The sequence below is a fragment of the Lactuca saligna genome, chromosome 6 (assembly GCF_052625555.1).
Source record: "Lactuca saligna cultivar CGN05327 chromosome 6, ASM5262555v1, whole genome shotgun sequence".
In the NCBI taxonomy this organism is placed as follows: domain Eukaryota; kingdom Viridiplantae; phylum Streptophyta; class Magnoliopsida; order Asterales; family Asteraceae; genus Lactuca; species Lactuca saligna.
This window is the reverse complement of record NC_136422.1, coordinates 86,204,359-86,227,730: the sequence shown is the minus strand read 5'-3', so window position 1 is coordinate 86,227,730 and position 23,372 is coordinate 86,204,359. Positions and strand designations below refer to the sequence as shown.

The following is a 23,372-nucleotide window of genomic DNA, read 5'->3' as shown; positions in this document are numbered from 1 at the left end:
TTATTTGTTTCATTTTTTCTTCTTTTTTAACTTTTTTTTTACCTTTTTCAAAAAAAATATAAAATATATTTAATATATTAGAGTATATTACAATTTTGGTAATTTATAGTTTTATGATTTTTTATTTTGTTTTCAAATAAATAAAAAAGTTATTTATATTTGTAATTTGGGACCAACTTATTTTCTTTTTTATTTTTTTGTTCTTTAGTGCTTTTATATATATGTTACAAGAAAAGAAAATCAATTTTATTGGGAATTAGTGTTTCAATGTGTAATATAATTTGCAGATTAAATCATAGTTTTGTGTGTGATATCTTTAGTTTAAATTCAAGACAATATTTTCTATTTGATAATAGACTAATAGAATAAAGGGAAAATAACATCCATCGTCCCTCGTGCACATACCAAAAAGCATGTTTAGTTCTTATTTTAAAAAAATTAACTTGGCCTGTCATTGGGTTTGTTTTTTCTTGCACGCTTAGTCCCTATGGACATGAAATGACTATTTTACCCTTAATAATTTCTTTTTTTTCATTTTATTTCATTTTTTATCAGTTTAAATTAATAAAATGAATACATAAAACCAATATCCCCAACCCTCCCCTTATACCAACAACCACAACCTCCATTAGCCACCACCACTACCTTCACGATCGACACCATATTTAGCCACAAGCATTGCCAGAAACCATCAGCGCCCTCTTTCTATCACTCTTAAATCACAGTACATCACTTCCATTCTCCCCCGTTCTCACCTCCTCCGCAGACCTACATCATTAAACCAAACCACAATCACCACCTGCTACCACATTTTATCACCATATCTATCTTTGATGACATCATCCAGGTGACGATGGAGGCCAGGATCGATCTTCACATCTATCGCAAACTGATCAAAACATATGTTAGAAATCATTGATCTCAATACCAGGGGTGTAGTATTATTGGGGCCAGAAGGGGCAGTGCCCCCTCCCCCCCCCCCCCCCTTGATTTTTGGGCTAGAAGTGGGTATTGTAGTTCAAAAAACAAAATAGTTATAGGCCTGCTATCTTCAAAATTGTGCTTTGGCCCCTCCCGATTCCTAATCAGAATTGTCCAATACTCCAAATTCTCCAAGCAACCAAGCGGTATCAAGAAATCAAAATCGATTCATCCCCATTTGCCTAATTCGCTACCTATCTCGCCTGCTGTTCGTTTGTCACTGTCTCACCAAATCAACCGCCTGGTCTCACTCTCGCCAATCGCCATCACCAAGTGCCAAAGTGGCCAAGTCGCCATTCACACTTCACATAAATCAGGTATGTAATCCTGAGACCCGAATCCTGTTCAGCTGTTCTTTCTTTTTTGATTGTAAGATTGTTGATTGTTGGTGTTAGCGTGTTGCACTGCTGTTGTTGTTTTCTGTCAATATGTTGCCTATTTATGTGTTACTGTCTTACTGAGTTTCGTTTTAATTTGGCTGTCATTTGCGATTTGGCGATTTGCCAATTTGATTTATAAGTTATGAACTTATAGATTTGGTTATTGTTGGTGTTGGTGTCTTGCACTACTGGTGTTTTCAGTTTAATTTTTTTTTTTTTTTTTAGATTTGGTTATGGTTAACAGCTTGTCAGCTTCAAACAAAACTGAAAAGTGAATACAAAGATTGATTTGGTTTTTGTTCAATGAGTTATTGGTTTTTGTTCTAATTTTGATTTTGAATTTTTGATTGAATCAATTGTTTCTTCATTTTGATTTTTCTAGATATAATCATGGGAAAGATGAAAACCTTACATTATTTTTTCAAAAGAAAGGTAGATGATAAAGAAACTAATGATGAAAATGAAGAGAGTAAACGTCACAAAGCTTCAACAAGTGAGCCACAACCGCAAAAAATGGAAAATCAACAAGAGAATAAGCCACAACCGCAAGGAAAGGAAAATCTACAAGAGAATGAGCCACAACCACAAGAAAAGGAAAATCCTAAGGAAGTTGATTTGAAGAATCTAGAAAGAGATCCCGCTAAACGCAAGCAAATGTGGGATTTTCCGGTCAATTTAAGGGAACAAGTGAGACGAGCTTATATGAATTTAGGACCTTTCCAAATACTTCTTAAGGAGTATCAAGCTAAAGGTTCAACGAAACATCCTTGTAGATTCCAATATTCTTGGTTCAACATTTCCCTAATTGGCTAGAGTATTCTCCAACAACACACGCTTCTTATTGTTTTATTTGTCATATATTTAATGATAAACCAAGTGTATTTCATGGTTACGATGTATTTACTGTTAAAGGATTTGATAATTGGAAAAAACTTAATGACGGGAAAAATTGTGCATTCTTGAAACATATTGGTTGCTCACAACATAGAAATGTTGTTGCATTTGCTGAAAACTTGATGAACCAACCAGCACACATTGAAAATATCATAGTGAAGCAAAATGAAGCGAAAATATTGAAAACCCGTTTACGATTAAAAGTTTCAATTGATACGGTTCGTTGGTTGACCTTCCAAGCTTGTGCTTTACGAGGACATGATGAAACTCCTAATTCCAAAAATCGTGGTAATTTTCTCCCAACTACTAAAACTTCTAGCATCTTATAATGATGAAGTTGCAAACGTTATATTAGAGAAAGCTCCTTATAATTCAAAGTGTACGTCAGGGGAAATTCAAAAAGAAATTCTTAGTATTATTGCAAATAAAGTTCGAAAGCATATTCGTAGTGAAGTGGGAGATTCATACTTTTGTGCCATGGTTGATGAGTCACGGGATGAATCTAAAAAAGAGCAGATGGCGATAGTTTTGAGATTTGTTGATGTAGAAGGAATCATACGGGAAAGTTTCTTGGATCTGGTTCACATTAGAGATACCTTATCACTAACCATGAAAATAAATAAGTGGAGACAACTTTTACACTATCAATTTGATGTTAGTAAAATCTGTGGCCAAGGTTATGATGGTGCTAGTAACATGAGAGGGGAATGGAATGGATTATAAGCACTTGTTCTTAAGGATTGCCCTTATGCGTATTATGTTCACTGCTTTGCTCACAGATTGCAACTAGCCTTGGTGGCTGTTTCAAGGGAAATTATTCTGGTACACCAATTTTTCACAAACTTAATTTTTACAATTAATGTAGTTTGTGCTTCCAGTAAACGTCATGATGGCTTACAAAAGGCAAAGGCAACTAAGATTGAAAAATTATTGGAACTAGGTGAAATCGAATCAGGTAAAGGATTGAATCAAGTTGGGACATTAAGAAGAGCTGGTGATACACGTTGGGTTCTCATTTTCGTTCCGTTTGCAGTTTGATTGACATATTTGCTTGTACTCGTGTTGTACTCCAAGGAACAATTGATGACGTATCTGCTGCTTATTCTCAACGTGGAGATGTTGATGCAGCTTGTTGTTATCTGAAATCATTTGAGTTTGTGTTTATTCTTCACCTGATAAAGGAAGTAATGGGAAAGACTGATATACTTTCTCAAGCTCTACAAAAGAAATCCCAAGATATTCTTAATGCTATGGAGTTAGTTTCAGCAACAAAGGAGGGTCTAAATGATTTCAGAAACAATGGATGGGAGTCTTTACTTGCACAAGTAAAGTTTTTTTGTGAAAAACATGAAATAAATATGCCAGATATGAATGCTCCTTATACTTCTACTCGATATCGGCCATGAAAAACAGATAATCATGTTACTTTTGAACATTTTTATCGAGTGGATTTGTTTACAGCCACATTGGACAAACAACTACATGAGTTGAATAGTAGATTCAATGATCAGGCGATGGAGTTGTTAAGTTTTAGTTCTACTTTAGTTTCTAAAGTGATTAACGTTGATCAAGTTTGTCTTCTTGTTAAGAAGTATTATCCTGAAGATTTTACGGAGCAAGAGAGGGTTCAATTACGATATCAATTAGAGATTTTTAATATTGATATGACAAAGAATCCAAGGCTAAGTGGTGTATCAACTATTGCTGACCTATGCAAGCGTCTTGTGGAAACTCAGAAACATGAGACATATTATTTGCTTGATAGAGTGGTTAGGTTAATCTTGACACTTCCAGTTTCTACCGCAACAATAGATAGGGGATTTTCAGCAATGAAAATATTCAAGAACTGTCTTCGCAATAAGATATCGGATGATTTTCTTGCAAACAATTTGGTGATTTACATAGAAAGAGAAATTGCTGAAAACATTGATTCGAAGTCTGTAATTGATGAATTTAAATACATTAAAGGTCGTCGGGCTGAGTTGTAATTCTTTTTCTAGGTGTTTATGGTGTTTATTTATTGAAAACAATCTGTTTTTTTTTAAGAATGTTAATTTCAGTTTATAATATTTTTGCCCTCCCCCCAAGTTAAATGTTCAAGCTCCGCCAGTGCTCAATACCCTAGATGATTGAGATCGATGGCGGCATACAGATGAAAAGAAGATCGACATCTTCAGTGTGTTTGAAATCCTAATCGATAGAGATAACCGTGTTCGTGAAACCCTATGTTCTTGGAGGTGAAGGAGGTTGGAGACAAATTTGCACTCCGACAACCACTTCAATTCCTCATTGGCGCTCCTCCTCATTTTTCTTTCTTTGGCAAAGACACCACTCCTTCCTTCTCCTGCTCACTCTTTTTCGATCATCGTTAACCCACCAACGATAAACACTTCGTCACCCATCTAATGCCATCAAAGATTTGTAGGTCTCCTCTTTACCCTCATCGAGTCTGTGTCTTTTTTGTTTTTATTTCCTCGATCATTAGCATAGTGAAAGGGTGGGGAAGGTTCGTCGGAGGATGGCCAGTGATTGTATGTGTGTGTGTGTGTGTTTATGTTTCTCTCTGGTCGGTAACAGTGAAAGGTGGATGGGTCGGGGAAAGTGAAGGTGATGGAGTATTTATTATTATTATTTAACTGAAATGAAAATATAGATAATAAATTAACTGAAAATAAAAACACAAGGATATAATGGTCATTTAAATTATGGCAAGGACTAAGTTTTCAACAAAATTATCTGTCAGGGATGAAACGTGAAATGTTAAATCGAACGAAGAACGATTCGAGTTAATTTTTGAAAATAAGGACTAAACGTGCGTTTGGATATATGCACAAGGAACGAATGACGTAATTTACCCAAGAATAAAAGAAATAATAAGTCGATCTCAAAAAAAAAAAAAAAAAAAAAAAAAAAAAAAAAAAAAGAAGCTTGTTTTAATACTTTAAATTGAATTCAAGTTAATTTACTTGAATTAAAATAAATAAAAACATCTACAAATAACAAAAAAATAATAAAAAAACAAAAGGTAAATACATTAAATTGTTGAAAAATAAAGTTAAAAAACAAAAATAAAAAAGTATATATATTGAAAAACGAAAATAAAATTTAAAAAAAAAAAAAAAAAAAAAAAAAAAAAAAAAAAAAAAGTATACGTTTAAAAAAACAAAAATAAATAAAGTATATAAGAAAAACAAAAAATAAAGTTAAAAAACCATTTGATTTTGCAAACTATAGGTATCAAATTTGAACTTTAAATAATTGATTTTGCCAAAAAAAAAAATTAAAAAAGTTAAGCATAAATCTCGTTATGTGGGCTAAAATGATAATTCTACAACAATATTATAACAATTGCAATAATAAATAATATATTATGACTTTTTCTAATAACACGTTAAAAACTAAGAACTTTTATGATATTAGTCCTATTTTCAATTTCATGCTGATATTTTTATATTGTTTTCAGTTCAAACTAAGCTTCATTTTGTGTGTTTCTAAGCTCAAACAATGTTAGTTATTATGTGTTACAAGTGAATTAACTGATGAACTTGGCATCAGAGAATGCAATCAATGTTCGCAAAAAAAAATCTCGTATGATTAATTTTGAAGAAAAAAAACGGCCAAAACCAGCTAGGTTAAAACCGAAACCGATCTCAAAAGACCAGTTCAAAACCAGACCGATGTTTGTGCATCTCTAGTTACGTGTCCAAACAATCGATATACAAACAAAACCCAATATATCCGTATCACAAAATCAAATTAGTTAACAATAACAAAAGTCCAAATACAAATCCAGCAACAGCTTTTGGTATTAACGCCTTTTCCTCATGCTCTTTCATATAAATTAAACTTGAAGAAAGAAACGGATTTCATTCCATTCCAGCAGCATAATATTTTGTTCCTTGGCACTTACTCAATGGTATTGGTAGTTGCACAGTAACCTACATACATCATCACCATCAACAACTACCCATCCAACACACTCTTCTTCCACGCCCAACAGACAAACAACCCCTTACATCATATCTTCTTCTTCTTCTTGTATTATAATATTTCTAATATTTTACATCATATCATCTTCTTTCCTATACCTTCATACCAATAATAAAACGCCATCATTGTTGAAGAATTGAGTAATTACAATTTTCTTTTTTTTTTAAATCACTGTCATTATGATCAGGGTATTTAAAGACTTATATATTTTTTTTATTAATTTTACTAGTATTTGCACTAGGATTCGCCAAGGGAAAAATAGTCTTTTGATATGTGCATTATAATTAGGTGGCCTGATTTGATTGGCCATGACCAATGACCAAATCCATAACAAAATGAAAACAGTTTCAAGACAAGACTCTTAAAGCAACAAATTAGGGTGAATGTGAGATGTTTTGATTTAGGTTAGGTTAGGTTAGGTACCTGATGTTGATGATAGGTGATAACCGTGTCAAAGTGTCTTTGCCAACTTAAAATTAATGGAGTCAGAGCCAGGAGCAGTTATCAAGTTTCCAGTATCAGACATGTAAAAATTGTTGTAATTAATTCTCGTAACCAAATCCACCAAATGCGGAAACTGACCCACGTTCAGCTTGAAAGATAGAACCTGCATGCACCCAACTTCCTCATAACTCATAACTAAGCCACTTACTTCAATAAAACACTATAACTATATACAAAGCAAACTACTTTCTTTACTTGGCATTTAAACACTATATTGTATGTTAAGTAACAAGACAGAAATGCAAAAGAAGAATAATGATTGATATACATACCCTGAGAAGGAAGGCGATGCAGTCATCAAATTGTTTGTGAATGCGGTCGACTTCCTTGTCACATCTGGCCTTGATTGCAGAAACAGCTCCACCGCTACTCAAAGTCTGCTGCACCGAGTAGAAGTCTAGTGCTAGTCCAAGTATACTGTTGATCCGGCTCGCAATCAACACCCACTGTCAACCAACCAACAAATACCAATCTACTTTCATTCTCTGATTCTACTTAACCCAACCCTACAATCCAACTTTTCATTTGTATACATTGCCAGCTATGACTTTGTAGATTTTTCAAAGTGAGGTGTCTTAAAATGAAGGTTCATAACACTGGGTTGCTATTTCTTGTTACTATTAGAATAGACAAAACAATTTTGTTAACTGGTTACCAACTGACCAGCTTGTCTGGAACTACAAAGCACTGGCGTTGAATTGACAGTAAGTATGCCTCGTGAACCTCAATCACTTCATCAAGAGATCCGGCAGCTGCCATTCCTTCGCATAATTCACGCCATGCGCTATGGTATACCTATGTGAACATCAACCAAACCTACTTTAGAAAAATTACAGCAATGCCATCCACTTTTCAAATTACTGTCCTAATAAGAAAGTACAATGCAGAATACCTTCAAATAATATTGCCCTAAATAATAACACTAGTATTAAACATTAACAAGGTAAGGTGTAGAGTACTGTTATTAGTTACCCTGTCCATAACATATTGATGAAACGCATCAACAAAATGAAGAAGCTTTTGCTCCACCAACCATCTATGCTTGCGATTGACTGTTGTTGTACCTCGTTCCTGAAGAAAAAAAAAAAGTAAAACAATCATCCTATCTATATGAATATTATAAAATGTCGATGTCATGGTGACTGCCGTTTCAGGTTGCATACTTTAAGAGATTAGGTTTAACTGTAAAATAAGTTTAAAAAACATTCAAGTATTTTGAACAAAGTATAACCTTCCACATCCATCTTCGAGCTTTATCCAGGACAAATTTTGCACGCTTAACCCTCAATAAGAAATTCATCACCTGCTTATTGTTAGTGTATAAATAATCAAGCTCACCAAGCAGACAAAAGACACTAACGGTGCGTTTAGTTGCAGAAAAATGGGCCGTTTTCCGGAAAAAATTTCCAAGAAAATTTGAATTTTGAAAACGCGTTTAGCTCGTCTATTTTTCTAATTTTACGGAAAATGAAAATTTTCCGCTTTCTAAAATTACAAAGAAGTTGGAAATTTTTGGAAAACCAATAATCATTGTTTTCCATATTTTTCTAATTCCAATTTTTTTCTAAAATATAAACACCCACTCCCACCCCATTCCACCTCTACCTACCCTCACCTTAATACCCCTAACCCACCACACCCCTACCTACCTATACTCACTTCCAAGCCCACCCCCACCCCCAAAAACAAACACACACACACACACACACCAACCCCCACAACCCCCCCCCCCCACACACACACAACACATGAACCCCCCACCCACACACACCCACCCCCCCCCCCATCCACACCCCCACAAACACACACCCACCCTACCACCGCTACCGTTTTCTAAAAATGAAAATCAATAGACAAATACACATCTAAACACGTTTTCTAATTTTTAAAACTGAAAATGAAAAATGAATAAGTTTTAACTAAACGCATTTTCTAAATTTTCCAATGAAAACCGAAAACGGAAAACGAAAAACAGAAAATGAAAACTGTTTTTCCGTAACTAAACGCAACCTAATTGTACCTGGTTGTATTTCTTTAGAGTTTCAGCATTAGCTATAAGTTCAAGAGGCCACGAGACCTACAATTAAAAAAGTATACACAACATGATCTTGATTATGGTCACAATTCTTATTTTCTTTCTATCGAGTAGCAGTAGCATTAAAAAAGTAACTGTTAGTTAGTTAGTCACCTTGTATGTGAAGTTAAGGGAGTCAAGGTCATTGATTCCAGAGACCTGTGCACGATGATTTTTACGGGGACTCGAGACAAGAAATGATGATGATGATGATGATGATGTAGTAGTTTGTTGAGCATCACCATCACTTTTTGTTAAAGATACAACTAAGGAATCCGGTGAGCTTAGTACTGTGGCATCAGCAGAGTTCCGTATTGAGTCCTGAAAACTCATTCATTCAGATTCAGTAAGCATCAATATACAATAATATCAACCATTATTAACCCATACCTGTAACACTGTGTTCAACTCAAAATCATCGTCCCATGATTCTCCTTTGTCCAGCTTATTGAAAACTACTGTCAAGAAATGCTGCAGAAGATCACCTGCTTCCAACAAACCTTTCAGCATTTAGATTCTCTTTTTAATAAATATGATTACCACCAAAGCAAAGCAATCAACATTTACATAGCAGCACTACCAGAGCCTAACAAATATACATCCCGCAGCACTCCCAGCTCAGCCATCAATTTCCAGTCATGTAGCAACTTTGACAATATCTGATTCCCAATATGATCTACCTGAAACATTATTCAAATTACAATTTACTATTTTCAATTTACATGCAGTCAAATATACCTGCTTCTTGATATAAAACGTAAGGCATTCCCTCAAAATAACAACAGGAAGTGGAGTAGATTTTGGTTCAACAGTTTGAATCCAGCCAAGGACTTTTGACACAAGGGTGCTGTTTTTTTGGAATGGTAAAACCTCCGACATCATAAGCTCCTCCTGTTTCCACTTGTAAGATTAAATATATATATATATATATATATATATATATATATATATATATATATATATATATATAATTTACTAGATAGATATGTGTTACCTTAAAGGACGGAAGGATAGTCGGAAATGGAAATAAAGATTCCACCACCTTTATGCCATGTTGAGAGCGAGAATCACCGAATGGAAAACCACAGGCATAACTTGTTCCTTTAGCTGTCATAAACTCTTCACCCATTCCACCAAATATAGCTTTCCTCAATTTGTCATCATTCAAAGGAGGGAGAATGTAGTTTTTAGAAAGGTTTAATGAATTCCAATCGTGGGTATTTGCTTTTGCTTGAAGAACCTTTTGGCATACAGTTATAGTGGGATTTTCAGGACAAAAGGAGCTAAGAACCAAATCTAGATTCTGTTCTACTTTCATGTCGTTGTTGAGTGCATCAGCCAAAAACTTATGCCAAATCTTCTCCGAGTATGCTACTAATAATTTCTCCGTTGAAGTTGCAGAAACAATTTTATCATTTTTCCAAAAGATTTCAGACATGTGATCACCATGACCAATCAGAGCTGTTAATGACAAACAAAAAATTTCTGACAAGCTTAGCTGATGAGTCATGCACCCTTCTTTCTCCTGATGCCTACCAACAAGTGTTGATGTGATAGGAATATGCTGGATCAGCTGCAACGACTTTCCAGCTGAAATTATTTCTTTTGCAATATCTTTCAAGAACAAAGGACAAACCACTTGATCATACTCATTTTGCCCCCTTGTTTTTGATGGAACTGATGCTACTTTTCCAGCCATCTTTTTCTGTGTCAAGGGAAATAAATCACTCACATGACCCACACTTAGCTTCTTATGCTGTGTTGATCTTAACAGGTAACTCTTCTCCCAGAATTCAGCCTCGTCTATAGCAATCGCTTTGTTTGCATAAAAGAACATCTGCAAAAATAAATAAATAAAGAATACAGTCAGCTAGTTAGTTAGTTAGTGTTTGGTATGATGATGGAAACAGAACCATGGTTAGAAGATAAGACTATAAACAGGTGGGTGTGAAATTGAAATTACCTCCTCAAAGGGGTCATCTAGTATTCCCTCAAAAAGCCAGGAATCAAGAACCTCAATATATGGCAATAAACATCCAACAAAGATATAGAGTAGCATCCTGTATGAATCTTCCTGTAAATAGCAGCAAAATGTATAGCTTTTTTAATCGACACTAACAACAGAAACTGAGTATCAGATGACCAATAAAGTGCCACAACCTCACCACCTTGCACAAGGCAAGCATCATTAAGCTTTTCATAAAGGTGGTTGAGAATGTGAACAGCAGTTTCAGCAGATGAGAGAGGCGTGTCACCTTCAATCGGGATGGCACCATGCACTATCTGCAATAAATATTCTGCTCCACCACAAAGCCTAAACATAAACATAAACATTAAACATGAATACATGATGTTTTTCTGCATTCACCATTCATAAAATAAATCCCAAACACTTCACATACCTTGTTAAAGAATTTCCCAATCCCAAAATGGTAGGAGCAGTCCCAGTATTAGAGTTGTTCATCTTTAGTTCCTCTGTCAAAGCAATATCGCGTAATTTCTGCTCTAAGGAGAAATCACTAATAAGCAGAAGCATACAACAGAACACAACGCGATAATGCCTGAATGTGTTGTGTGTCGTTACTTACTCTAAGCCAAGCAGAAGCTGAGGAAGCAAATGCTCTCAAGGTAGGTGGAGGCGACCTCGACCTGCCAGACATATCTTCTATCTGACAGAGCGTAAGCTCTACCAATTTCAAGCATGTTGCTGAATAAACAAATTGATCTAAGACCATACCAAGACTTGTCTGAGAGAGGTGCGTAACATATAACCCCTTTCTCGCACGATAACCCTGCTCGATCCCCTTCTCCCAGTAAAACAAACTGCTTGAAAACCCTTGAAGTATCTGTAACACACCTCTCACCTAAAACCCAAAAAAGCACTAATGATACTGCTTGATAACCAAAATGCGCGGAAAATCAAAATCAAACATACCAGATCAAATTCGTTTGTACGAGAACCAGGTAAGGGGGAAGCGAAATGCAAGGAACTAGTGAATTCACTGTTGATCTTGTCAATGAAACTTTTAGAAACTTCCATTTTTTTCAGTCTAAGGGCAACAAAATGCCAATACAAGCCCTATGTGGTACCCTAATTCTGGATGGGAACCGATCGACGGCGACTCATAGATTTTTCCGGCTGCCGAATGTTCGCCGAGGTTAGCAGACCTAGGAGATCAGTTCAAAAAGCGCGAAGAAATTGAAAATCCACAATAAAGAATCGCAACAACCATGCCCGAAGCCCGTTTAACAAGCGGGTTGGATTATATATCCATTTAGGTTTTCTTTTGTTTTTTAAGGTTTATTTCTCGAGTTTTAACAAAAATAATAATAATAAGATAAATTTACAAAAATAGTCATTTACACTAATGACATTACAAAAATAGCCAAAAAAAATTGAAATTACAAAAATGGTCACCCATTTCGTAGATGAGAAGGTCTCATCTGCAAAATGGGCTTCTCATCTGCGAAAGTACAAGTGCCTAAAGCACAACTATGCTTTAGGTGCTTGTACTTTCGCAGGTGGTTTTTTTTTAAATTTTTTGTTGTATAAATAGGGTTAATTTCGCAGATGGAATAGGTCCATCTGCGAAATCCTCTGACTCTATCTGCGAAATCGTTGTTATTTTTGTAATTTTTTTTTTAGGTTGACTATGAAATGGTTTGTTTTGACTATGAAATCAGGTTGCTATATAAATAGTTTTGTAGAAAAAATATCATTTTGGTTGTTATTTGTTTATGAACTCTCTCTACAATTTGCTCAAAAAATGATTGAATATATGGTTTGTCTTGTAACCGGTGGGAGATGGCAAGTTAATGGAACTAATCTGGAATACATATGTCCACAGGGAGGTATTTCTGAACTTGCTTTGATATTTTCTGAGTATATTAGTTATAGTGATTTTGTATCTTTGGTAAGAAGCAAAATTGGTTTGTTAGACAAATATAGAATTAGTCTTCGTTTCCACCATCCAGAATTAAATTATTATATAGCTATAGTTGAAGACATAGATGTTAGAATGTTGATAAACGTAATCAAATGTAGTGGAGGAAGGGCTGTGAAAGTGTTTGTGGTGGTTGATGAAGTTGAGGCGGTTAATGGGGGTGGTGAAATTGGAAACCAGGTTGTTGGTAATTTATGCAGTTATAAAGGGAGCAACGATCTGATAGGTACTTTCAATACTCCTAGTGTACCTCAGTTTCACAGTGTTGCTGAAAATGTTAATGTTAGTTATTCACCTATTCACTATGTGGAACCTGAGAATTACAAGTCTGTTGGTGATGATGATGTTGGTGCATATCTTAATCATGTGGGTGGTCGTTGTGATGATGTTGCCGAACAAGAAGTTAAACTTATGAATAGGCGTGTGGTAGATAAAACTAAAAAGAAAAAAAAAATTCAAGTCAAAAAAATGAAAAAATCATGTTTACGGGCATTATGTTGATGTTGGTGATGTATGTTTAGATATAAGCGAGCTACAAAGCAATTCCGATAGAGATGAGTTGGGTGATGAAGTTAAAGCTAAGTTTCCCGATAACCTTTTTCACGGTATGCCCCCTGTACCAGCATGGCCAGTTGATATTAATGAAGATATCCCAACACAGATGGTAGACATGAATCTTCAAAAGATTCAATGTGAGAGTATATTTAAGAACAAAGAACTTTTAAAGCGGTGTATTGGTAAAAAATGTCTTCGAGAAGGTTTCCAGACGAGGACAAGTAGATCCACCAAATCAAGGTATGAAGTTGTGTGTGTTTCGAAAAATTGTTCTTGGTTACTAAGAGCAAAAGCAATTAAAAATTCTGATGGTCTTTTCCAAGTGAATAAATTTGTTGATGTACACACATGTTCTTCAACATTATTGCAACCTAATCATCGACAAGCAAACAAATATGTTTTGGGTGAATATGTTGTTGATGTTTTGGTTGAAGACTATAGTAGAGTTTATCGGGGAAAAGAAATTGTTAATGATATGAATGCTCAATTGAATATCAATATCTCATACCATCAGGCATGGCGTGCGAAGCAATATGCATTGTTGTCGTTAAGGGGTTCGAAAGAGGATTCTTTTACCAAACTTCCGGCGTATTGTCACAACTTGGCCAAACATAATCCGGGTACTGTCACACATATTAAAATAGATGTTGTGATCGCTTTGAGTTTTTGTACGTCGCACTCGGTTGCTCGGTTAGTATTATCATATTATATTAATTTTTAATTTTTATTTTGGTGTATTTGAATAGATATACAATGTATTGTAGGTACGCGCTTTTGTCAATTTTTGTAAACCGACCCTAGTAGTAGACGGAGCTCACCTAAAGGGCGAGTTCAAAGGTACCATGTTACTTGCAGTTACTAAGGATGGACAAAACCAAATATTACCGGTTGCATATGGTATATGCAAAAATGAGTGTACCGATTCTTGGACATGGTTTTTTCAAAAACTACGTGATTGCATAGGAAATATGCAGGAGCTTACAATTATATCTGATAGGTCTCCATCTATAGCAACATCCGTTGCCAACATTTTTCCTCACGCTCATCATGGAATATGTGGTGTCCATTTGTATTTCAACATAATCTCTAGATTCGGCAAGAGTAAGACGGTTAAAGGAATTTTTTGGGAGGCGTGTAGGGCGTACACAGTTGATGCTTTTGATGCCGCCATGGATGTTATGAAAAAGACAAAAGAACCAGTATGGGAGTATTTGAAAAGTATAAATCCAGAAACTTGGTCCAGAGCACATTTTAAAGGGAACCGATACAATCTTATGTCGTCCAACAGTGCGGAGTCTATAAATGCATTATCTAGACACGCACGTAAGGTGCCAATACTTATGTTGATCGATTTTTTTCGTGCTACAATGCAACAATGGTGGTTTCAAAGACGTAACTTTGCAGGTATTAAGTAAATTTTTAATATTAATGTTTTATTAATTTTGATGTTATTGATCTTAACTTCTTCATTTTGGCTCTTTTTTTAGCGGAAGCAACAACAATTCTTACCCCTTGGGCGGATGAAATTGTAAAAGAGAACAAGAAAAGTTTTAGCAAATGGGATGTTCGCATGATCTCAAATACGAAATGCGAGGTAAAAAAGGGGGCACAAAATGTGATTGTTGATTTCAAACATATGACATGTACATGTAGGCATTGGCAACTTGATGGGATACCTTGTGGTCATGTCATAAGATGTTTAACAGTGAACAATTACGAAGACTGCTCGAGGTATGCATTAAATGCTTACTTTACCGAAACACTGAGGAAAACATATGAGGAATCAATAAACCCTCTGCCAAAGCCATCCGAATGGGAGATCCCCGATGATTTGATGATTGTTAAGCCACCAATAATGGATAAACGTCAGCTAGGCAGGCCAAGAAACACAGACCGCATTCCATCCCAAGGCGAGGGTCCAATTATAAAAGAGTGTTCTACAGGTGGTCAAATTGGACACACGAGAAATAATTGTACTGGAAGGGCGTTTGGTAGCGGAGCACGTCACATAATTTCTACTGCAGAAATGACATTTAATATTGGTGGTTCAGCGAGTTCAACTTTTTGAATTCATAGTCAAACCAGTTCATTTCATAGTCAAATTTCACTGACCGACAAGACAATACTACAGAATGTACTTGTCTGGATTTCATAGTTCAACTTTTTGAATTCATAGTCAAACCAGTTCATTTCATAGTCAAATTTCACTGACCGACAAGACAATACTACAGAATGTACTTGTCTGGATTTCGTAGTTCAACTTTTTGAATTCATAGTCAAACCAGTTCAATTCATAGTCAAAAAGATTTGTCTGTAACATGATTTCTTCTATAAAAGGGTGTCACTCAGTATGAAAACTGTATCAGTCAAAGCAACTCCTATTTATAAGAAAAACAAGGCTAATGGCATACTGCAATTGCGGAGGAGAACGTATCGTTAGGATTTCGGGAACATCTAAAAACCCAGGAAGATTGTTTTACGCTTGCCCATATTTGGTATCATGTTGTTAACGTCATTCAAATTTAAACCCTCGTGTTTACATCACAAAAAATTATTTTCTTACTGTGAATATTAAATTTAACAGGGACCAAAATGCGGGTTTATCAGTTGGGTTGATGAAGAGAAGGACCAATCTTCTATGGTAATAGCTAAAGTAGCTAACTCTAATAAGCTCTTTCAATCAGAAAATAAGAAGTTAAAGATAGCGTTGGTTTGTAGTTGGGTGTTGTTCTTGGCAGTTCTTGTTTACAAGTTGTAAGCTTTTCAATATTGTTTTTATGGTTTTGAAGTTGTTAGGTCAATAAATTGTTGTATTTGTAAAGTTAAAACAAATGTTGTAGTCGTTCTTATGTTGTATGTAATGTTAAGTAATTAGTAGGTCATTAATTTGTTGTAATTGTCGTAACGTTATATTTTTTGCCGTCCGTTGAGTAAACTGTAAAAATAAACTAATAATGAAATCCAACATTAATTTGTATATACATTTATATAATCCAACTACATAGGACCAAGACAAGACCCCCAAATAATTTTTGCCATCCGGAGACGGAACTCTAAAGCTGCGTTCTTTGGGTCAATAAGAACACGTATTGGTTGACCTGAAACCAATTGCTCCATAAACATACAAAGAAATACACCGCAATCTCCCAAATGACTACTTTGTTGGGGAACGTTTTCTTCATAAATGAATTGCATATTCAATGGAATCCTTGGGATGTTCCTCCAGGCCCAATACTTAATCTTGTCCAAATAATTTGCCACCCGACGTTCAAATTTGGAAAAGATTCCTTCAGATTGGAATTTTTCATAAGCACCTCTACCAAGACTGTCATAAATATGCACTTCCATTGACGCTAATCGTAGTTCCCCAAATAGCCAATGATTAGGCGATGAATGAATCGGCAATAAGACCTGTATAAGGATCAGAAAATAAAATTATGTTTATTTACATCACAATACAAAAACATCACAATACAAAAACATAACAAAAAAACGATATTATTTTCAATATAAACTATTAAGTTTACCGTATCAACATCCCACCAAGCAACCATGAAGTTGGGGTACGTAGCAATACCAGCCATAAACGCCCTCCAGTCCTGTCCTTCTTCCAAAGCATGAGAAACAAAAAAATTTGGAGGCATTATTGTATGTCGGTCGCTCTCAAACCGTCTCTCCATCAAAAGTCGGTACCAAATGGTTATATGTTGCACACATGATACTTTTGTTATTGACTAAAAAACAATTAACTTTTAAAAGAATTAATTAACAATTAATTTACCGCTGACTCCAACCATCCGTCGTGTGTATGCCCAAACAATGAGCTCCAAAAATCTCTATCTAACACGAAATTAAACAAACAATGCTGGACATCATATGAATGCAATACATAATTTTGGATGACATCCTCACCGCCTGCTACGTAAGGTTGCAAGCGCAACATGGAGAAGTCATGAGCAACACCAAAAACTGGAGGAGGAACGGGGCTTGTTGATTTCATATCAACCTTCTTTTTTGCTTCGGTGTCGTGTGCAACTAAAAACAATATTGAAATGTTTAAATCTATATCTTTCATATAATTCACAAAAACATAAAATCATCGGTTTATAAATAAAACGAATACCTCGGTGTAAGGAGGACACAAATATTGTGATGGTTTTCGACTCCTCGGTTTATCGGGTGTAACTTCTTTGTCATCATCATCATCATGAAAATAATCTACATTTCCCGTTATTATTAGTTCGTCTTCGTCCGACACATCATCATCAAATTTGTTCCCCGCATTGCCATTCCTCTCCTCCCACTCCTATATTAAAAATAATACTTTATACTTAATAACGAAATACACATAATTTAATAAGCAATAATATCTAAATAAACAAAATATATATATTAATGTAACTATAATAACCTCTTTAACTCCACTATAATCATTTACATCAAACACATCATCATCAAATTTGTTCCCCGCATACTCATTCCTCTCCTCCAACACCTACATTAAAAATATAACTTTTTACTCAATAAAAAAAGACACTTTAATAAAAAGTAATTATTATAATTGTAAAGGTAACATCTATAACAACCTTCTCGTCTTGAGTATCACCAAAAACATTTTCAGTTGTATTGTTTTTATTCATCACTTCATCTTGTACAACCTATATTTTCAAATATAAAATATGAACACAGGTATTCATATATGTTAATAAAATTTAATAAATAGTGTAGCTTGTAACTAACCTGTTCATCATAATTTCTTTGTGACTCTGTCCTACCATCATAAAAAATGTCGCTCCAAAATTGGTCATTATTCACTTCTTCAACAAAAACCTCTGTAGGTTGTCGGTTCATAAACACATGCTGCTCCAGTGCATATAGCCGTTTCAACACCTCGTCTAGCTTGTGTTTCCCACTGCCCCGACCTCTACCATGAGAGCGACCACTGGACGACATACTAGACGAAGATTCATCTTGTCTCCTAAAATGGTCCCGTACTGGGGATGGAACTGCTTACCCTTCACCATATACATACTCTTGAAATGACATATAATAAAAAGATGTCATCTCATCATCACCCGGTAGCATGTTTTGTCTTGGTGGTAGCCCCGCCTAAAAAATTAAACATATTAAAAATGCATATAAAAGTATAATAATCAACTTTATTAATAATAAACGAATTAATTTTAAACCTGCATCTTTGACCAAATCTTGTTCACATCAACCCATTTCAATTTTTTTGTTCCGCTCCATCGTTTCATCGGAGGCAAGTCTTTATTTTTTCTCGATGCAAATCCACATGCACGAACAGCCGGAATCATCTCATATATCCATATCTACAATTTTTTACAATTACAGTAATAAAAGTTAAAATTAAAATAAAAAACATAACAATAAAACAATTTAAATATAAGAAAATTTTTATACCCTTATTGGAGCCGTAAATCCTGAGACGGAGTACTTTAAAGTTTTACCACCCTCAGAAACTGATAAATTATTATGTATCTTATTCCATGTATCCTCAAGGTCAACATAGGTAAAATCCCAGAGATAGCTACCCGAAGCAAAGCTAACAAAACAAAAAAACAAAATTGATTATTATATAAATTATAACTTTAATAAAATAGAATTTTTAACGTAAACAAAATATACCTATTCCAGAGATCCAAATTCTCAGCCAAATAAAACCAATCTTGTGGCACCCGATCGTTAACTTCTTTACCCAAAAAACCTTCAAACAAAATGTATATCAAACATACTCTAACTGCATCAACATCGTTAAGTGCTAGGAATGTTCGATTTAAAATTAAACTTTGCAGGTCGCCGATTTTCACCGAACTATTAGTATGGTCCGGAAATAGCCGTTCACGCAGTAAACATCTTTTTTTACTGCTTATTAATTTTTCTGACCATTTTCTCCCAATGTTTTTCGGATACTCCCCAAAATTGAAGCCGGTAATCAAACAAAACTCTTCCGGCCCATACACCATTTTCGTATTGCCTACTCGAAAATATAAACGTTTTATTCCATCTGGATATAAAACAGGGTCCGGCCGGATCTGATGAAGGAACATTTTATGAAACAATATTGCGTCCCCTTGTAAACGAGGGACATCAATAAAATAACCAAAGACGGTATCTCTGAAAATAGCACGTCGGGCATCATCTAAAACTTCAAATACTTCCCATATGTTACCGCCACAGTCTTTTAAGTTCGCAAAGGCTTTCGTATTCATTAAACTAAAATCATGCTGCAGAAAAAACACAAAAACAAATTAGATAACTATTTTTTTTTTTTTTTAAATATATGATTACGAACTGCAAATACAATTTCTTAATTACTAATATATATTTCCGATAAAAAACAATAACATACACATATTTTAACAATTTTCCAAGTTATACAACTAATATATTAACGATAGAAAACAATATCATACATAATTATATAAACATTTTATTAAACATATTTTCAACTTAAACGACAAATATATCAACGACAAATATTCAACTTAAACAAATTTTCAAGTTAAACGACAAATATATAAACAATTTTTATCTTTCTAATTAAAACTAACATTTTATAACCATATAAACAAAAAAAAATTTAAAAATAAAACGACAAACAAACTAACAGTTTTGCAAGTTATACGACAACTTTATACAAATTTTCAACTTAGACGACAAATACAAACAATTTCTAACAATATATATACAACAAATTTTCAACTTATACAAATGTTTTACTTATACGACAAACACAAACAATTTCTAACAATATATATACAACAAATTTTCAACTTATACAAATGTTTTACTTATACGACAAATACAAACAATTTCTAACAATATATATACCCAAATTTTCAACTTATACAAATGTTATACCTATACGACAAATATATATACAAACGACTATTTTGCACTTTATATAAACAACTATACGATTAGAATATACAAGATTTCAGGTTATACAACAACTAAAAAAACAACAAAAATAACAAATTGTAAACATTATCTACGCAGTCTCTACTTGTCTCTACTTGCATTTAAACTTCAAGTATACTAAAAAAATATTAAAACTATCAAACACAACAAAATTACCCTTTTTTAACACTAAATAATACAACAAATGATAAAATAAAGAGATTGTTGACATTAAAAGAGTTAAAATCTAACCATATTTGCGGGATTGTTGACATAATCCTCCATTTTCTTCACAAACTAGCCAAAATTCTGAGATAAGCCCAAAGTTAGAGAGAGTTTTTGTGTAGAGAAGGGTGAAAAATGAAGAAAAAAAAATGTTTTTATAGTGAAAATCGATGGTATTTCGCAGATAAGAACCCATTTCGCAGATGGGCCTTCTCATCTGCGAAAGTACAAGTACTTAAAGCACAGTTGTGCTTTAGGCACTTGTACTTTTGCAGATGAGAAGCCCATTTCGCAGATGGGACCTTCTCATCTGCGAAATTAGTGACTATTTTTGTAATTTCGATTTTTTTGGCTATTTTTGTAATATCATTAGTGTAATTGGCTATTTTTGTAAATTTCTCTAATAATAATAATAATAATAATAATAATAATAATAATAATAATAATAATAATAATAATAAGGTCTTATTAGAATTTGAAAAAGAATGTCATGAATTTGAATCCGATTTTATTTTCATATCATGTTTATATGAAATAGAATTGGAATTTATTTTAGATTATGAGTGATTTGTAAAAAATAAAATTAAAATTGATATGAAATGATATAATTGCTCTTTTGTGTGGTTACTTAATTTTATTTTGTTTTCTAATTTATTTATAAAAATATATTATATAAATTATAAAAATAATAATTTTACATTTTATTAATTGAACATCTATATCAATATATTAGGAAAACTATGTTAATAATCATCATAACTTAAATTCATTCCACTTCACATCTTCTACTAATATGATTAAGTTTTAAAAAATAATGTAAAGTTTTAAGCTTTATTATATTTTATTATAACAAGGAGTTATGTATATTATAATTAATGAATAATCCAACAAACTGACGTATAAGAGTTAATAAATTAAATATTTTTAAAAAATGCAACATAGTTAATGTTTACTTTTGAGTTATGATTGAGATATAAAGCTAAGATCATCTCCAACCTTTTTTACACTATATTTATAATTATAGTGTAAAAGATAGTGTATAGATTAAAGTCTCATTACATTATATTTAACACTGAAATAATATTTTAGGTATATTGCTCTTTATTCAACATTATATTTAGTGTTACACTAAAATTCAACACTGTATATAATGTTACACTATATATAGTATATATAGTGTAACACCCATAAAATTTAAGCAAATTTAAAAGTTTTTAAAACATTTAAAACCATTAAGTTATTATAATTTGTTTTCAAAATAGTTTAAGCATCAGAGTATCCCCAGAATCAATCATGAAAATATGAGGAGGTGCACGATCACGTATTCGTCTTCCCGCGATCATCAGAAGTACCTGAAACAAAATCAACAACTATAATCCCGAAGCTTAGTGAGTTTCCCCAAAATACCAACTTCATACAAATATGTGACATCCCCAAAATCATGGCCAGAAAAGACCGATTTTGTTTATGCTTTGTTTAAAAATCAGAGTAACATTTTAAATAAAATTGTTGCGGAATTTGTCCCAAAACAAAATATGATAAAGATTTATCAAAAGCATTTCCAAAGAAATGTATTTCATTAAAAGACTCGGGATGTCATGTTCGATACATATCAAAAGCATAAACAGTACAATATAAACCTTACTACATTATTTCATATCTACATGCCTATATCTATAATCCCTCATCCAAAACATCACATCTATGCTCATGCGCCACTACTTGTAATACAAGAAACTGAGTGGGTCAGGCTTGGGAGCCTGGTGAGCACATAGGGTTTTCAACCCACAATAAATAAGTTTATTAATTTCATCAACCAACAATAACCCGATTACCCGTTCACGTTATCCTCACTTTACGTCCCTAAACACTTATCATAAGGGACCTAGCCTAAGGATCATCATCGGGATGGACACTTCTGCTAAGGGGATTCCTTAGCAATAAATGTCCTAAAGGCAACCATGTGGGGGATGGAGTACACCGGTGAATACATCGTTCACAAACACCTACAAGTTGCGAGTCTGCTAGTGTTCCACTGGACTATCTAGAAGAGTCTGTGGTCGTCATCTATACTCCACTAAATGACTGGATCAACGACAACAACATCGAGGCCTCTCATCATTTTATCACACATCATCTTATTACATCTACCCATGTTTTACCCCAACATTTTTATAGATATAAAATACATATACAGTTTAAATCATTTAAAACTTGTATAAAAACATTCATCCAGCATAGATAGCAAGTATACAGACAACATGCACACATATCACGTAATATATAAAATACTTCATATCTATGTGTAAGATGAAAGTAACTATGCACTCACCTGAAAGGTGGTGACTCAGCACTCGGACAGCGCTTCGATACTCTCAAAACAATTTTCCTTCGATAAAACCTAGTACCAATACCACTAGGGTTTAGTCTAACGATAACCATGACAAATTAATAGTCTGACTATTATTATTATATAAGCGTTAAATAACACTCAATATAACTCATAATAATAGCCCAAATAATTATTTTAAGGACCTAATAACATTACTATAATTATTTGAAAGCTATATTAAAAATTGTGTAAGCGTAGCTCACTTACAGCGGATTTTAAAGAAAATCGGGCTTTATTTGGAACAGCGTTTCGAAACCGAAAGACTCTTTTTCTCGGGACTTCGGGAGCCTCGGGGATTCCTTAGGGTGCTAGGGGATCACCTAGGCTTAGGGGAGGGTTTGGAACCTTAGAGAGAGAAAGATTGTAGAGAGAGAAGTGAAGAATGTGTGAAAAATCCGGAGACCTTCGCAACCTATTTATAGGCACGAGCCTTCGGCGGTACGCTGGGCGTACAGCACTATGCGGGGCGTCGTCCTCGGATAAGAACGTCAGCCGAAGCCAGCTGTCTC

At 34.1% G+C, this 23,372-nt stretch overlaps 3 protein-coding genes across 5 annotated transcripts; 2 read left to right on the top strand and 1 right to left on the bottom strand.

Annotated features, from left to right (window-relative positions):
- Window positions 1–1,751: 1,751 nt before the first annotated feature.
- Window positions 1,752–4,243, top strand: LOC145002764 (uncharacterized). The gene is made up of 7 exons (XM_078961961.1): window positions 1,752–2,112; window positions 2,274–2,543; window positions 2,611–2,834; window positions 3,035–3,077; window positions 3,121–3,210; window positions 3,330–3,593; window positions 3,717–4,243. The coding sequence occupies exons 1-7, from the start codon at window positions 1,752–1,754 to the stop codon at window positions 4,241–4,243; spliced, it is 1,779 nt and encodes a 592-aa protein (XP_078818087.1).
- A 1,582-nt stretch (window positions 4,244–5,825) lies between these two features.
- On the bottom strand, window positions 5,826–12,053 carry LOC145000516 (uncharacterized). Of its 3 annotated transcripts, XM_078959754.1 has the most exons (17): window positions 11,759–12,053; window positions 11,412–11,687; window positions 11,226–11,323; window positions 10,984–11,137; window positions 10,787–10,897; window positions 9,818–10,660; window positions 9,562–9,714; window positions 9,404–9,503; window positions 9,214–9,308; window positions 8,938–9,144; window positions 8,770–8,826; window positions 7,981–8,052; window positions 7,722–7,820; window positions 7,413–7,544; window positions 7,022–7,195; window positions 6,669–6,852; window positions 5,826–6,343 (listed from the first exon to the last, which is right to left on the bottom strand). In XM_078959754.1, the coding sequence occupies exons 1-16, from the start codon at window positions 11,861–11,863 to the stop codon at window positions 6,697–6,699; spliced, it is 2,832 nt and encodes a 943-aa protein (XP_078815880.1). In that variant the 5' UTR covers window positions 11,864–12,053; the 3' UTR covers window positions 5,826–6,343; window positions 6,669–6,696. The 3 variants fall into 3 exon arrangements, with proteins under 3 accessions (XP_078815880.1, XP_078815881.1, XP_078815882.1); XM_078959755.1 differs by lacking the exon at window positions 11,759–12,053 and having other exon boundaries at window positions 11,226–11,328; window positions 11,412–11,528; XM_078959756.1 differs by lacking the exons at window positions 11,412–11,687; window positions 11,759–12,053 and having other exon boundaries at window positions 10,992–11,137.
- A 1,715-nt stretch (window positions 12,054–13,768) lies between these two features.
- Window positions 13,769–15,390, top strand: LOC145002763 (uncharacterized). The gene is made up of 3 exons (XM_078961960.1): window positions 13,769–14,012; window positions 14,087–14,726; window positions 14,810–15,390. The coding sequence occupies exons 2-3, from the start codon at window positions 14,165–14,167 to the stop codon at window positions 15,388–15,390; spliced, it is 1,143 nt and encodes a 380-aa protein (XP_078818086.1). The 5' UTR covers window positions 13,769–14,012; window positions 14,087–14,164.
- Window positions 15,391–23,372: the final 7,982 nt, after the last annotated feature.

What these genes read in the sequence shown, in the direction of transcription:
- LOC145002764 (XM_078961961.1), top strand. Translation starts at nt 1,752, where the DNA reads ATGGGAAAGATGAAAACCTTACATTATTTTTTCAAAAGAAAGGTAGAT. An exon ending in TAAGGAGTATCAAGCTAAAG is followed by an intron (nt 2,113 to 2,273) that starts GTTCAACGAAAC and finishes TTACTGTTAAAG; the next exon opens with GATTTGATAATTGGAAAAAA. An exon ending in ACTAGGTGAAATCGAATCAG is followed by an intron (nt 3,211 to 3,329) that starts GTAAAGGATTGA and finishes TTGTACTCCAAG; the next exon opens with GAACAATTGATGACGTATCT.
- LOC145000516 (XM_078959754.1), bottom strand. Translation starts at nt 11,863, where the DNA reads ATGGAAGTTTCTAAAAGTTTCATTGACAAGATCAACAGTGAATTCACT. An exon ending in CGTTTTATATCAAGAAGCAG is followed by an intron (nt 9,504 to 9,561) that starts GTATATTTGACT and finishes ATAATGTTTCAG; the next exon opens with GTAGATCATATTGGGAATCA. An exon ending in AGTTGAACACAGTGTTACAG is followed by an intron (nt 9,145 to 9,213) that starts GTATGGGTTAAT and finishes ATGAGTTTTCAG; the next exon opens with GACTCAATACGGAACTCTGC.
- LOC145002763 (XM_078961960.1), top strand. Translation starts at nt 14,165, where the DNA reads ATGTTACTTGCAGTTACTAAGGATGGACAAAACCAAATATTACCGGTT. An exon ending in TCAAAGACGTAACTTTGCAG is followed by an intron (nt 14,727 to 14,809) that starts GTATTAAGTAAA and finishes CTCTTTTTTTAG; the next exon opens with CGGAAGCAACAACAATTCTT.